The following is a 17,494-nucleotide window of genomic DNA, read 5'->3' on the forward strand; positions in this document are numbered from 1 at the left end:
TCTGGCTTCCCACAAATTATCCCTTCAAAGAATACAGCTCTTGCTTCCCGTGTTTAAAGTAAGCATTACCCTTAGCCTAGCAACCACTGTCAATTACTAATCTTTTATTATTGGCTCCAGGGAAAGATTAAAGGAAAAGCTGAAACATAGCTGACAGTTTGGTTATCGCATCTGGAGTAAATGAAAAGCATGGCCTGAATCCATCAGGGAAGATTAGGAAAATGTGAGAAAATTACTGATGTCCTTTTACACATGTAAATTCAAACTCATTCAAAAATTGAGGTATCTAACTTTTGACAGATCTTTTCTATTGCTTATTTCACTTAGGAGTAATGTAGTAGATGGCAAAGATAAAGAGGAAAATGTGTTCTCATCAGTGAAACAGTTGCAGTGATGTTGCTTTACCGTGTGTCTCAGGAGAGATGTGAACATGCCAACAGTGCATAAACTGTTCCAACTCCTAGCCACACTTGACAAGGGGTATGGTTTGAGGGGATGCTTGCTCTTTGTCCCTACCAAATTCGATTAAATTAAATATGAATAATTAGTGACAAAAGGAAAACTTATAGAGTTTCCTTATAGAATCTGGTTAAAAGCTGTCATATTTCTATAAACATTTAAGATAATTGCATAGTATGCTATTTATAGGTGAAATATAAATTCTGTTTCAGAATATGGTGAGGGCAAATCAACTTTTTGGGAACTGAACTGTAATTTTTCAGAATATGTCTTGAATACTGTCTGGTTGTGTTCCTGCATATCATCTAATGTGATGGGACAATAATCTTGATCTGAACTCGGGTGCTACTACAACAATGGATTACAACTGGAAATAATCCTTTGAAGGGAACTACTGCTCTGTAAAGTATATAATATCTTCTCAAGATGGAGCAGTGGATTTAAAAATAAATGCCTGCTATTAGACTTCAGATCTTTTATCTTATCAAATTGACCTTTTTTCTTTAATGACTTGAATGGTAGGTTTGCCTCCTGTGTTCTAAAATACTGCACAATGTAACCCTGCTATTGAGTGAACAAGATGGCCCTTTTGGGGGGGATGGGGTGGGGAGGGAATGGGGAATGGGGGCAGGTGAAGCATTCTGAGATCAACCAGAAAGGCAGCCTATGTCTCCATTGATTTCCAGTAGCATGACACTGTCAAAATCTCTTCCACAAGTGGAGAACTGGATCTCTTCCATTGCACATAAACAGTTTTCTGTAAGTGATTCAAGAGATGCTCTATTGCATTTCCTAAACAGTTATTTGAATGTCCAGCAATCTTACAATTAAGGAGAATTTGAATGTCCTAACACAAGACATGTCAGGTATTTATGATTATTATTAAACTTATTCTGCAGATCCTGATGCAGAAAGAACTGTTAAGAGATTTTTGTATTCTGTTTTTAGGAAACTTGGTAACCACTATGACGGAAATATTTTGAGAGACTGACTGAGACATCAAACAAACCTTGAAGTGAAATGACCCTTTATGCTCAAATTCTAGGCAATCTATCTGTTAACAATTAAGATTCAAACATTAATCAAACACAGTAATTGAACTAGATTTATGATATTGCAACTGATATTCTACCCTGTTGGCTGCAGTTGTCAGTGGTTCTTTGTCTTTAGGGTGGAGGAGGTAGCAGTGGGGCTTAAAAGCACTCCTGCATTGGAAGCCACAACTGAAGTGGTCTTATCCCTTTCCCAAGCTTCTGTGTGTATCACTGGTGTTATAACATCTTCTATGGATCAAAACCCCTGGACCAAACCCATGGTTACTCTGCATACATCAGAACCAGTCTTCTGCAGCTTGCCTAGAGAGATATTAACATCTCAGGTGTCGAGCTATCTTGGCATGGCCAGCTGAGTGTCACCAGGTGAGTACTGGTTATCTGATGCCTACCATTGTCTTACTTTTACTAGTTTTACGCAAGCAATCAGAAAATACAGAACAGTTTGCTTTCTGAGATTTTGTGGTATGTGTATATGTGATGCAGACAGGTATGCTTTACAAACAGGACCTCATGCTACAAGATATTCCTATCCTGATAGTCTTGTAATATGAATATAGTCATATAGAGGCATGAGTAAAAACATGGTGTGGAGAAGAAAATACAGAAACAAACAGAATTCTGATAAAGAATTATTCATCAGATAAATGTCTGATGAATAAATCTCTACAGGGGCTTTCAAGAACCTACCTTTCCAACTGACTACAATGTCCAATAAAAATAATCATAGAATGAATCATAGAATGGCTTGGATTGGAAGGGACATTAAGGATCATCTAGTTCCAACCCCCAAATATTCCACTACCTCTACCATGAATGTAATTATTTGCATACAGGCTTCATTTCTATTCCCAGTAAAGGTTTTCTTTAGCCTCTGTTATGCTATAGAAAAACCTGTCAGTATACTTAGTTTCATTTGACTTTAATAGACAAAACAACAGTAACATTTCAATTTTGCATCTTTTAAATCATGGTTTTTAAAATAATTGTTTTCTTGAGATAAAGCAAAATCATATTACGTAAAAATGTTGTTATGAGATAAGGTCATAAGAGACTAAATGCTATACTAAAAGTGTTTGAAAAATAGGATGGATCATTAGTAAACTCTGTCTAGGTTTTGAGGCTGGACAGCTGGAGGCAGTTATTTTGAAGTTACTCTGATATTATGGAGAAATTTGCACATTAGGAGTACAATGTATGAAGTATGCAGTCATGTTTTTTTCTTTTCCTTTTTTTTTTTATATATATATATATTTTCATGTTTTCTGTTATTCTGCCAAGGCTGTGAATGTTCTGGGTGGGGTGGGCAAAATCAAAACCACCAAAGGAACACAGATAAATACAGTATCTTGAGCTACACATAAAATGGAATTCACCCTATTGTGGCATACAGATTTTAGGGGTAATAGAATATAATCCTTTTATTTCAGATCTGGTATCCTTTAGATAATAATCTTAGGTATCTTAAGTTATCTTCCTATTTAATATACTTAAAAAATTTAAAGTACATAACTTCAGTTATGCTCACAAAAGGACATATTCATTCAACATTATATAATCTTTCAGTCTAAGCATTGTACCTGACTCGGAATGAGAACTGAATGAAAGAAACTTTGATCTTTGCAGATTGAGAGTCAAGAAACTCCCCAAATGGATTTAGCTTCTTCATGAAAGCTTACCTTTCTGACTTTTTTCCAAGAACTTTAAGGAACTTTAAGATGATGATAAAACCTGGAGATTATATCTGTCAAAGATAAATGTATATCAGAAACCCTGTACAACCTCAGCTCAGAGGTTACTTAAACAGGCTTTAACATCAGAAGTCATTACATTCTAAGTAGTTTCCAGCTTCCATTTATTCATCATAAATCAAAGAATGCTCTATTTCAGTCATCTATGGTGCTCAGAACTTTAGTAAATATCTATTATCTGACTGGACAGTCAATCTCACAGGGACATGGTAAATCTTTAAAACTGCCTTCTACTGTTTCTTGAACTTTTCTAGTAGACTAGCGTAAATTTCACAGAAAAGTAAAGCTGCAAAACTAGTCTCTATTATCTTGAGGTCTCAGGAGGTCCTAATACAGGAATATTCAGTGATGTTTCAGTTTTCTTGATCCTGATGGTAACGAAGATAACAGATACAATACTTCAAAAAAACTGTACACCAGTGAGCAGAAGTTGATTAACTTTGATATTAAGGATGGCCTATTTCCTTAAGGAAGGCTGCCAGACAAAAGGATTGAGTACAAATATTAGGAATTGTAGACTTTCTTTCAGACTTTGAATTTTCAAAAAGGATATATGTATCTCATGTTTATTTCAGTCCAGTTTTTTCACTAGGACTGCCAAACACAAAGAAAACTAGGAATTATTGTGCTAATACTTTTTGTGCGTTTGTGTGTGTGTGCCTTTTACATTACAGACACAAACTTTATCTAACTTTTATAATTAATCTTTTTAATATTTAAATATTTTCCCAAACTTTGTTACACTACAGTATCATGCCCTATTCTAGGTTTAGTTATAAAACACATACAACAACAACAAAAAAAAATCTTAATTGTTTAAAAATAAATAAATAAATGGGAGATTTGAGTTTTATAACTATTCTGTGACCAAGCAATATGATTCTTGGAAATTTCAGTGACATTTACATTTAAAAATTAATTCCAAGATGCAATGAACCAATTTTGTGCTGTAGTGTTACTATGATAACACATATTAAGAAGTAATATGTATCTAAATTTACATTTCTTACAAAACATAATTAGAAGCACTGTAATCCTCAGAAAAGTGTAATTGGTTACTGAATGATGCTGTGAAATCCCTTGAAGACAGAAATATACTTTGACTTTACCTCAGGTGATCATAGAATCATAGAATGGCCTGGGTTGAAAAGGACCTTAAAGATTATCTGGTTTCAACCCCCCTGCTCTGGGGGTTGCCCAGGGTTGCCAACCACTAGAGCAGGCTGCCCAGAGCCACATCCAGCCTGGCCTTGAATGCCTCCAGGGATGGGGCATCCACAACCTCTCTGGGCAACCTGTTCCAGCTCTTCACCACCCTCAGAGTGAAAAACTTTCTCCCAGTTTCGAATCTAAATCTCCCCTGTCTTAGTTTAAAACCATTCCCTGTTGTCTTATCACTAACACATGTAAACAGGCATTCCCCCTCCTCCTTCCCCCTCCTGTTCATACGCTCCCTTCAAGGACTGGAAGGCCGCAGTGAGGTCTCCCCAGAGCCTTTTCTTCTCCAAGCTAAACAAGCCCAGTTCCCTCAACCGTTCTTCAAAGGAGAGGTGCTCCAGCCCTCTGATCATCTTAGTGGCCCTCCTCTGGACCCGTTCCAAGAGGTCCACATCCTTCTTGTGCTGGGGGCCCCATGCCTGCACACAGTATTCCAGGTGGGGTCTCACAAGAGCAGAGTAGAGGGGGACAATCACCTCCCTCTCCCTGCTGGCCACCCCTTTTTTAATGCAGCCCAGGACATGGTTAGCCTTCTGGGCACTGCTGGCTCATGTCCAGCTTCTCGTCCATCAGGACCCCCAAGTCCTTCTCCGCAGGGCTGCTCTCAAGTTCTTCTCCCACTCTATATAAATACCTGGGATTGCCCCAGCCCAAGTGCAACACCTTGCACTCGGCCTTGTTGAACCATAAATGGTAATTGTGCTGATATGTAGTTTCTTACTTTTTTCAGAAAGGTATACCATTTTCTAATGATTTCAATATAAAAACTTGAAAATACCTTTGTCTCCCCTCCTAGTCTTCCAAATCTTTTTTGCTAATCAACGTAGGATAAACTCACAGAAATATAAAGGTCAGTTTTCTTCACATAATTTCAGTATGTCACCTAAAAAGGGAGAAATAAATTAGTTTTCCATTTATAAGAATCTCACTGTTTTCCTACTAAATGTAGAGCCCTCATTTTCATCTTTTAGGAAAGCAAACTACTTTGATCCCATGTAAATGTCCACATTTGGAGCAGCCTCTCCTGATGAATCTGCAAAAACAGTTTCTTTTTAATTCAGAATTTCCTATGTTTAACTGCTTTGACAGTTAATTTCTGAAACCATCTTGGAAGCCTTCCAGACTCTGTCTCTCTCTTAAACATATTGAAGGTCTGAAAGTTGACAGAATAATGCTTTTTTCACATTTCAGACTACTGATTCAAGACAGTTCTTCAAGTGAAGCAAACTGATCCCTGGACGACTGTTTTATTGCAAAAGCACATATTTTGAAATGAGTTGATAATTAGGCACTCAGCTTTTATTTGCCAAATTTAAATAATTACCCACCATTTATTTCTGTTACAGACATTATCACTTTAATTTATGAATTCTTTACTTTAAAATGTCTGGGAATATTTTACAACATAAGATGATGAATAGAAAAGTCACAATGGTTCAGCAAATATTTTTGTTCCTCTCTCTTCCAGAATGCTTCTCTTTCCTTATGTCTTCCTAAAGGTTGACTTATTAGTTCATGTCTGATGACTGCATCCTGAATGTTTCAGAAGCCAGACTCTTCTATTATCTGGCTTTCTCCCAGTCTCCCTATAAGGCTTCTATTGTGAATGCTATTTCACATTCAATAGTTGATGCTAAAATGGCTTTTCATCCCATCTCAGTGCTGGAACCCTCAGCTGCACAGGTAATCCTAAAGTACTTTACAACAGAAGGGTAGGACATGTTGAAGAAAGTAGGTCATCAGCATCTGGATCCAAGACTGGCTTCACTTGGTGGCTTCTAAATTTGTTAGGTTTGCTTAAACCAGAAATAAACATAATAGTTTATTAGTATATGCTTTGTGCTGTTAATCTGGCCAATAACAGCAGTCAAACTGCTATGGTAGAAATGTTACACGTTAGAGGAATTTTTTTGCCTGCTGGGAAGTGAAGGAAAGTTTATCTTGTCCTTCACCTTTCCACTCAGCAGCGTTTTGTCAGATTCTTTGAATACTCTCTGAATCTCTCAGTTGTCCTCCAGGGCAGTTATGAGTAGCTTCTCACCCAAACAGAAGTCTCAGTAATTCTCTCTCTCAGTGCCTTACACTTTCTGCCTGAAATAGATTTTAAACACCCAAATTTCCTTTGGCTTTACTGAAACATTGTATGACAACTTTGCAAACAGAGTACATGGCTTTCATTCTCAAGGAAGGGAAGTATATGGTTCTGTTAAAAAATATCTATTTAACTGGTTTTGTCTATAAATGATATTTCTCAAAAAAAAAAAAAAAAGGTTCTGCCTGAGGGAGTCATGCTTCTCTTTTCTGCCTCATTCCTCTCTGGGCCTGTGCTTGTGGTTTTAAAGGTATCTCAAAAACAGTGACATTAAAACAGAGGAGGTATTGACTGAATTCAGTGATGTTAAGAAAAATAAGATAACACATTTAACGATTTATTCACTTCTAGTTTTGCTCTGCACATTTATTAAGGTTCATTTCCAGGAAACTAATAAGCAAATAATAGTATTTTATTATTAATAACAGTACTTAATAGGTAAATAATAGTAAAGATTAGTAAGTAAATAATAGCAAATAAGTATAAAATAGTCATTTTCTCTCTGAGAAGAGAAAAGCAAGAGCAATTATACCAAGACAGCTGGATAAGAAAAGAGAAAATTCAGAGAGGCAGGCAAAGGGGACATGAAAATACAAATTAAAATCTGGGTATTCTCCAGGATCACCATGCCTTGTAACTGCTGTCCCAGTACAGGCGCACTGTACTTCCTATATCATTTATCAAAAAGGACACTATTTTTCCTTTGACTTCTTTGTATTTCAGTGACATATTTCTTCCTGATCAATGTATGGTTTGCTGTCTGTACTTCCACGGCTTCAGTGAGTGCATTACTACATGTACGAAAGCATACAGCTTGCACTCAGGATAGGGATGACAGCTAGTTTGTGATCTTAGTCTGTGGGCTCGCTCAATCTGATTTTAATCTATGAAAATTGAGGGAAGCTTTCATGATGCACTGGTTCTGAGGCAGAAATTTGACAGAAAGTCTGTTTGTCGGTCTTTGGTTTCAGAATGATTTTGTCCTTGTGTAACATGGCCCTCTGCAATACTCATCTGTGTGGATGGAGCCTCACTGACCTGGTTCTGGAGGGTGCCTGTTCCCAGGAGGGATACAGATGCACACACTTGCAAAAATGCCTTGTCCTGAAGTATGGCCAGGTAGGGCTTACTGAGATATAACAGCTAACAAAAAGCCGGTTATACTTTGGTCTCTGTGAAAGTGTCTTTGAACAGTTTACAAGATGTCAGTGGAGGTGATAGTATAACTTGACCAATGCTGAGAGCACTTAGAATTTGAGCCAGATTTCATTCAAAACCAGCTTGGGTAAGTAACTTACACTGATGAGTCCTGCCACTCGTTTTGTCAGCAGTCTGACCTTGTATGGTTGGTCTTGTGGAAGTATTACTGTCAAATTTGTTAAGTATCTGGCTATGTGCATAATGTGAACTGTCTGCAGTCTGCTTAGGAATACTCTTTCAGAAGCTAGCTTATAATAGAAAGCTAGTGATTTTTGATTAACAAAAAAAGGAAGAAACCACAACTTTTCTAATTTTTAAGAACAAATAAACTGTAACTGGTATCTCAGAAAAAAAAAAAAAAAAGACTACCCCATATCGATTACCCTTTTCAATATGTTTTCTGCTAGTTAACTACTGAAACACTCTTGGGAAACCTTAATTATGTAAATAATAATAAAATAAGCTCATTTGGTTTGAACAAAAAGTTTTTCTAATCATATTTGTTATAGTAGCTGAAAAGCTTTTTGAGACCGATAGCATAGCTGTAAAAGTTCGAAAGATAAAAGGGTTGTCTCATTCTATTTAAAGTCATGGATAAAAACAGCTTGAAAGTAAAATATACAGTAATTGTTGAAATATCTCATAGCTAAAATGAGTTTAATAACCATATTAAAGACTTCGAAACTTATTTCTCCTTTATCTTATTGGTGTGAGCATCTACCTATGACAAGTACAGTACCATGACAATGAATTAAATGTGAGCCACTTAGTCTTTTTCTGCGAAATGAACATGTAGTGTGGTATACTGATCCCAGTTTATGCATATCTTCCTAGAGCATCCCAACCTTCATTGCTGTCATTCTTTGGGCCACTAATATTTATGAGAGACACTTTTAACTTGGAGGAGTTATAGTTGTATTATTCTTTAATAAAATTAATTGCATATACCAGAGTTTCTTTTATTTATATTCATGCCACAGAGTAGTGGAATTAATAATCCTATCATGTTGATGTAATCATGAAAGTTTTTTGTTTATTTATACTTTGAGGTTAGCTGTAGTAGTGAGTACTATTCAGAGAAAAAACAACAACAACAAACAATCATTAGAAGTTGCACTACTGTTGGGTAGTTACCTTGAAATTAAGTGCTAATTCAGTTATAAAATATTACCATGGAAAACCAAAGCAGATCGTGAGATAACATGAATCCTATGCTTTACAGGAATATTTTAATCACAAAAATCATATGCTGAACTGTAGGCAAGCCTGCCAATGCAATCTGGCTGCATAATTTTCCTTCAGGAGAGACGAAGAGATGAAGAAGCTTCAAAATTAGCTACATCTCAGGGTTGGAGATCTAAAGAGCAGAAACTCTGATCTTTTTTCTTTTTTTTTTTTTTTTTTCCCATGGAATCTGTTCATTCTTTGACTGCAGTAGGTTCAAAAATTTATTCCACGCAGTGTAAACCTAAGTAACCCTTTTATGAGAGGATTTTGCAGGCAGGTGTGAAGAGTAGTGAACAGAAACTCCCTCTAGTAATGCTTTTTTAATGGAGAAGGAGACAAAGGAAGCATCAAACAAATAAGAAGTTCTGCACATGACTGACCTTGATTTTTTGGAAGCAGAAATTGATTTTTGTACTTTTTCAAACTACACTAAGAACTCAAGCTCATAATTTCCTCTTCTCCATTTGATTAGAAACTGAAATATGATTAGAAATTTACTTATTTATTTATTTATTTATTTTCATCAGAAGTTTGCTTGGTCTTCTCTGAGCTAACTCAGAACTGTCAGTGTAGTATGAGATCAAAGTCATAGGAATTTTCCACTCTATGGTTCATAAGTTTAGTTCTTCAGTTCTTGTAAGTTGGCCTTTTAGCAATGTTGGAGAGAAATTAATACAATAGAATTTCTTGAATTCAAGTGGCTTAGCAGAACTATAGGTTGAATGGGTGTCTAATTGTCTGTATGAGTTTAACCTTTCTTTTAGGAATTTAACTAGGGACATATCAGTAATGGTCCTTTTACTGATATAATAAGCTGAACAATAATAAATACTGTTTTCATATGAAAAAAATTCTGCACATTGGTGAATAAAAAGGAGGCAAGTAGTACAGGCCTAAAACCTGATTGTTCTACAATACAGACCTTACTATTTCTATGTAATATTACACTATGCAAACAAATAATATACATAACAGCGATAAATTTTAAAAAAATACACATACAAGCAATGTAGCATTTGTCTAACATACATGAGCAGTATTTTACAGAAGGGCTAATTGACTTTGAACTTTGCAGTGAAAGAAATATTCAGGTTTTAGGATTTTCACCACTTAACATTCAAGGCCAATGGAGATGATCTCCTTTACGTATGAACGCACAGAAACAATAGTACAGTAGGTATGATGTGAATGTATGCTTTAGCTTGACAGGGTCATTTAAATAAAAATACATTTTTTATATGTTAGGAAAAGTTGTGCAATACAAATTGTTGTTCTCCTGAATGTGGAGGTTAAGCTAGTATTTTCAACTGCCACTTAAACTTGTTTTTCAAATGTATCCCTGCTACCCATCAGGTATAGTTCTAAGGAAATACCAATTGTATGGGAGAGGATGTACATAATACATTATTGGCAGCCTCTTCACTATGAGACAACTGTTTAATACAGGTAGCAAGTCCAAATACGGTATTGAATCTTAATGAAATAATCTTAAGGAAATTAAATTGTGGGATCTAAAATCAATCACATAGGTCCTAAATTTATATAAAAAAAAATCTCATCTATGTGCTTGTTTGCATAGTGTAATATTACATAGAAACCTGATCAACCGTGACTGTCTGAAATGCACCAGCTGTTTAATTGTCTACCATAATATAAAATGAGACCTTAGAAAATACTAAACAATATCTCATCTATCAAACAGTATTAAAAAAATTATGGTTTTGTAAATACTATTAGATGTTTTTAGAGACATGCTTGTAAGAAGTCAGTTGCGTTACTGTTTTTCTATATATAGGGAGACTGAAAACATCAGCTAAAGGAGGTAGCAGATTTTTTGTAGAATTGACCTGTTTAGATAGAAATTTCAAATTATACTTTTATGAAATAGGAGCAGTTCTAATCTAATCCACTGAGTAAAATATGTGTAGCCTATGAGAAGCTGTGTTGATAAGTTTGTTTCATGTTTGCAGTGCTGTTTGTAACAACAGTCAAGTGGTAGAGCTCTCAGAGCATTTTGGCATTCAGAACTTCCCCCAAAATCAGTTTTATTTTTTGAGATAACAGTTATGTTAGGGGATTGTCACACTGATTTGCTGTCGTTGTTTTTTTCCCTCTGGCATGACTCACAGAGAACATCATAGAGAAATTTAATACCAGAAAAGTGGCTAGAAACCAGGCTACAATAAAATCTAAGGGTCTGGTTTATGTTGTCAAAATTTTTCATAATATTAATTTTTATAAAAGCAAATTTAGGAATGTTTTTGTAGCAGAATACAGACCAATACCTGCGTTTGCCTTGTACTTTTCATCTTCTAGTTGTATTTTTATATACTCAATGAAATCAATTGCTGATAATTTCCAGTGTTAATATACTTCAGTTCTCCTCATGAAAACCCTAACATGTTGTTCTACTATCGTGTTGTTCTACTATCACCTGTGTTTCATCTAAGATGTTGATCATCTGTTGTGATATGTAATAGTTTTGATGTTTGACTTCTTCTGATGCTAACTGGCTTTGAAGTTTAACTAGATGATCAGGTGTTCTGATTCGGTGTTCTGATGAGGTCTGATTAACCTAATCTGATACATAAATCATTCCATTTTCAAGGAACCAATTGTGATAGTACAAGGCTGAGGAAGTTTCAGTTACTGGCAATATTATAATAAAAATACAACTATTTAGCATGGTTTATAATCCAAAGTAAAGAAATTATGATTAACTTTGTAAATTGAAACTCCTTAGTTCCACTGCTATTTAAAAATTCTTTTAATTGGTAGTTTGTTCTATTATTTATAGAACTTTTTTCCCTTGACAATAATATTGTTACATTAATATTCATCTTCAAACCAGGAAAAAATATACAAGTGCTATAAGGTAGGTATAAGACAATTCTTTGAAGGCTGTGGCATTTGTTCACAGTTTTGCTGGAAAAAGCATGTTAAATATTTCTTTAAATATGAATAATTATAGTTTATGCTTATCTGTTACTGTGTCACATTAGGATGGACAACAACAATTTTAACAACAAAAAATATCTTCAAAACAACGCAGTATTTCGGGTGGGTTTGCTTCCTATTACCTTTTGGTCACGAAAATCCTACAAACTTTCATTTCATTGTAAGGATGAAACCAAATGTAGATCCTTGAATCTTGGTTTAATAAGGCTGGAGTTCCTCAGTTGAATTTACTGATAATTTGGCAATACTGGGATTCTGGGAAATTCCAGTCTGTTTAGAAAGGGTTTAATTTTTGTTTGGTTTTTATGTAAATCAGTACTCAACCTTCCTTATCTCTATTATAAATATTTCTGAGTTTGATTTTGATAAAAGGAAATTACAAGTATTTTTTACATAGTTGATCTTCAGCTGGGGGACAGCAAAGTCACTAGTATCTAAATGTTGGCTAGTATTAAGGTAAATTCTGAATAATATATCCTTTTTATTCATACATTGTGAGCGAATGATGACTTACATGACAAAACAACCTTTCCTTCTTTTTTTTTTTTTTTCTGGCCATAGTAGTTTATTTTTGTTATGACTGTAAATCAAACGTTAGCCAAAAGTTTCAAAAATATCACATGTATTTTTCATGACAGTCCATTTTTATTCCTTTCTTGTGAGCTAAGAATTCAACCCCTTGAGCTTTGCATGTGAAATGAACAGTATATTAGAGCAGACACAAAATGCCTGGTTTTAGTTTAATTCAAAGGAGTGGTAAGGCCATCCATCAATGTAAGTGGAACAGGAATGAACCCAAAGCAGGAAAAGAATGTAAAAGTAAATATAATCTGAGCTATGTATATATCAAATTTGGACAACCAATGCCTGCTCACAATTGCATAATTACTCATATAATATTATAGTAGTAACAAATACTTACACTTAAAAATGTTTAAACCATGCAGATGGTTTATTTAATTATAAATGAATAGTATCTAAGATCAAGAGATAAAACAGATGTAAAAAAAAAAAAAGATGCTTGAGATGTCGGGAAATGTATATATATAAAATGGACAAATAACATACACAGTTCAAACAGACAACTAATTCATATGCAAAAGGATATTTGAAAATCCAGAGATAATTTACTTTTACATATGAAGATGTACTAAAGACAAAAAGATTGTACAAAAAGATTTTCATCTTGTTGAGATCATCCAAAATCTTCCATACTCTTTGCATCTATTAATTCAAAGCATGATTGGTGAATTCATATTTTATCAGACTTTTGCCCAGCAGCAGAACTTGACTTTTTAGTATACAGTGTTTTTGTAAATTTCTTTTCTTAAATGGAAAGGATGTAGATGTGGAATAGGTAGCAGTTCTTTCTTCTGGAGAGAGAGTGTCCATAATTGTACCAAAGAAATGTAGGAGACTTAAAAATGACAGCATATTAAGAAATGTTAATTTCTACATTTAAAATATATGTGTGTGTGTGTATATATACATATATATATAGAAGTACAGAGAGGCCTGTGCAGACAGTTTTTACTAGACTAATGTCTCATTTTTATTCCAGACACTCTGGATTACCACCTACAGTGTAAGGTAAGAAATTTCCACAAGAAAAAACCTTTTGAAAATTTATCTTCTCATTCTTTCTTCTTCTACAATACGAAAAGTTAAAACATAAGATTAGGACTGCTGATTTGCTCTGAAAATTAAAAAACTCTTCAAAAGATTATGGGGAAAAAAAACACCTTTTTTTTGGTGGTAACTTTATTTTCTTTAGTCAAGAACAAATTTTTTTTCAACAAATCACTTTACAGAAAGTGCTAGATCATGTCATATTTCCACATAGAGTCACATACTATTAAATAATCTTTAATAATGAAAATTTTTAAAAAATTAACTTTACAGTTTAGAATCCATGTGTTCACAAAACACATCAGCTAAAAATAGAGAAGATAGACGTAAGATTAAAAGCTCTGTGAAATTGTGATAAACATTTGCATTTATGAAATTGGTTAAATTACCCAGTTAAAATAGTATTGTATTGTACGCTGAAAATAATTGTGTATAACATTAGCAAAGCTAAATTCTTTCTAAGCAAAATCAAACTCTCTGGCAAAGTAAAAATTGACTGTGTGGTTTACAAAGAACATGGCTGAACTAAGGACCTGAGCATGCTTCCTCTTTTCTTCTGAATTAGCTGCAGAGCATGCCTATGTGTGTATTTCTTCTGGGAGGAAGTTGGGGTTCATAGGCAGGGACACAGCACACTGTTTTGTGTGCTGTCCTGCAATGTGGGCAGCAGCTCTCAAAATGTGGTGCTTGGATCAGCTTTTGTTTTTTATGAATGCAGATGCATGAGACTTGCTAAATGGATGTTAGTTTATTTTGGTTACGGTCCCAAAGGAGAAAAAAACATTCCTATTTTTCCATGTGTAATGTTTGTGGCATCTATCTACCTATCTATCTATCTAAACTAATTATGTAGCAGATGTATATGGCATAGGCAGAGAGATTTAGAGTTTCAAATAAATTATACAGTTCTTACTTGTTGTTAGTGGCAGCTGGGGCTTGCCTGTATTTTCTGCCCTTGGTACTTTCTCTAATTAAGGGAAATGAAAAAAATGAAATTAAGGATATGTGACTGTTCTTTAAGTAAGGATTATTCATTGTTTTATTGGAGAATGGGTTATGGAATGGCATGCCAAAAATGACTCCCAAGCAAAAAAAAAAAATGCATTAAGCATTTCTAAAAACCCTGCACATGATTTATCCACCTTTAAACAGTAATATTCTTCATTTGCAGCTTGGTGTTACTCAGGAATTGTTGCTACTTTTCCTAATGAGGCTTTAATAAAGCTTTTCAGCTGCTATAATCACCTGAAAGTTCAACTCTTAGCTGCTCAAAACATACGCAGCACACTTTACTTCAAAAAGAATTGCTAGATCATGTAAAAAGTATGTGTATACATATATTTGCGTGCCTGCACAAGTAACAAATGAGGAAGTATGGAAAAAATACATTTTCTCAGTTTAGTTCAGCATCTTAAACGTAATTTATCTTTATGAATAACTACTAGTGCTGTTAAAAAGACATCGTTGTCATATAATTATCCTTATGTAAAATCAAGGTGTACCTGGAATGGCAGCAACAATTCAATGGCAGCAACTATTCAGTGATAGTTGTGTATTGCTGGCTTTGGAGCAGAACTAGCCTTCTTTATACACACGGTATGTTTGCTTTCTGAAGTTGTTTCTTGCATTGTCTGAGGGTGAGGATTAAGGTTTAGGCTTTTTATGTTTGAGCTGTCTGTGTCCAGGAGGTATTATTTATATAGCATGGGATTTAGGACATGATTCACAGTTCCAGAAGGAATAAAATCATTTGTTTTCTGTAGGAAGGTTCAGTCTGTAAAAAGACAGATTACAAAAATTTGATACAGTTCTTTTGAAGAAAAAACAGTATATGTAAGAGCTTGTATTTAGACATGACAAGCTAATTAAATGCTGTCCAGCTCTTAATTACTAGGGCTTTGGTGGAAAAGGAATGAACAAGCATTTTGGAAATCCATATTTGACCAAGAAATTTTATATTTAAAATAAGACATGTTTGTGTGTTTTTATGATTAGAAAGGCCTTAAAATAGAGGAAATTTTAGGAAAAATAAATCTACTAATAGATGAAATTACTAAATTTTATATTTTTCTAATAAGAATCTCCTTGAATAGACAAGGATGTATATCCCTCTTTCAAAGGTGAAATTCAAAATAAATGAGACCTGGCTTAAGATGTTGAATAGAGGAAACAATGTTGCGTAAAGATCAAAAATCTGAAACGTTTGGGCACATGATGCTCTCCACAGAAATCACTGGAGATTTTTCTTCAGTTGGTAATAGGTTTGTTTGTGTAAACTGGCTGACATATTAGTTGGGCACAGGCCAGCTTCAACAGCCACTTCCATCCTTGTTTGAAGTAGGAGAGAAAAACAGAGAAAACACTTCTCCAGTTGCCACCTAGCAAAGGACAAGAAATACGCAATTATAGCAGGAACACTGTTGTATAGCTTGATCTCCACTAGGGATAGGGAGTATAGCATACAAAGAGAAACATGCCTTATAAATTAATATTCAAAATGAAGTTATGCTGATAAATAAACTAATGGGAGATTTTTAGAGATGTTGCTGGTAGATATTTGTTTTACACAGGAAGGATTTTGCAAAAACTTAAAAGTTGTTGTGTTTCTTTGTTAGTCTGGAATATTTATTTTTTGTGTGTATACAGAGAACTGTTGAACCAAGAAAACTGGGAATTTTCGTTGATGTATGTATACCTCTATGATGAAAGTAGATACTGATTTGTAATAAAAAAATGTGATTTTTATGAAATATCCAGCAACATCCACCACTATACAAAATTACAAAAGTATTTGGATAGTTTACATTTTGTTGAACTATAGAAGCTAGAAGTAGTACCATTAAAAAAAACCACAATGATAAGTATTCACAGAGGCAAGAACACTTTCCATTAATGAAATGAAAAGAGGTCAAATATTTGAATGGAAGTAATATAATGAAGTATGACTCAGCTAATCTTGTGGTGTTATTTAAAAAAAAAAAAACTTAAAATATATTTTTTTAATCTATAAAATGAAACTATAGCCTTGCATTATTTTTTGTTGTTTTTGTTGTTGTTCAGCACAATTTCTCATTTATCAGGTTTCTGCTAAAGGCCTTAGAGATTTAGAGAAATAATCTGAGTATTGTGCTTTAAGGGAACTCAGTTAAGTCTGCCTTTTGGTTTATTGTTTTGGGATCTGTATGATTTAGAATGAATAAAAGCTCCCCATATAGCTGTGTTAAAGACTACAAGGCTAGCACAGTATAATTCAACCTGTAGCATTTAGAGGTATCTAAGGATGCAAATTCCTCCAAAATCTGTTATGAAATGAAATAAGGACTTGGATCTGGTTGTAATGGAGGAAAAAAAAGAAGGCTTCTATAAAATTTTTAATAACAAAAAACACTTTGCCCTCTTAAGCATACCTTAAATAAATTGTCGTATGACTCTGTCAACATGACATTATTCACTTTTTTCCTAAGAAAAATAAAATATTTAATTGAAAAAAATAGTACTTATAGTACTTATTTTCATTTTCCAAATGCCATTATATACAAAGCCCAGCATTTTCAATCTGTCTCCTAAATTAGTCTAACAATTAGTGAGAATTTTGGGGTTGTAGCATCTTTAAGGACTAGTCACCTGTTAGTTAACTCAAAACTGAGAATAAACTGGCCAAGCACTTGTGAATTAAAGAAGCAACTGTACAGCATGCAAGATGAAATCATCAGTAGAAAATTCATTATTTTCTACTGATTGGGTAGGCACCTGATTAAATGACTTTCTCAATCTGAACCTTCTTGAGAATGTGTAAAAGTTTAGTTTGGCATTACCTACCTTGGTCTCATTCTTAGATGACCTCCTGCAATAAGCTATTCGTCTGTTGTTCTGTATGCAGTGCTATATGTCACTGCTAACCTTTGCCC

The 17,494-nt window shown here is 34.3% G+C and overlaps 1 protein-coding gene across 1 annotated transcript in view; it reads left to right on the forward strand.

Moving 5' to 3' along the window:
- Positions 1–17,494, forward strand: part of LOC310880977 (uncharacterized protein) — a 1,343,899-nt gene that overhangs the window by 835,920 nt on the left and 490,485 nt on the right. The window contains exons 27-30 of the mRNA XM_083797545.1: positions 1,408–1,877; positions 5,949–6,163; positions 7,544–7,691; positions 13,519–13,547. Of these exons, the coding sequence (XP_083653671.1) occupies positions 6,111–6,163; positions 7,544–7,691; positions 13,519–13,547 (230 nt within the window). The 5' untranslated portion in view covers positions 1,408–1,877; positions 5,949–6,110. The remainder of the gene's footprint in view (positions 1–1,407; positions 1,878–5,948; positions 6,164–7,543; positions 7,692–13,518; positions 13,548–17,494) is intronic.

This window comes from Anser anser (genome assembly GCF_964211835.1).
Source record: "Anser anser genome assembly, chromosome: 13".
In the NCBI taxonomy this organism is placed as follows: domain Eukaryota; kingdom Metazoa; phylum Chordata; class Aves; order Anseriformes; family Anatidae; genus Anser; species Anser anser.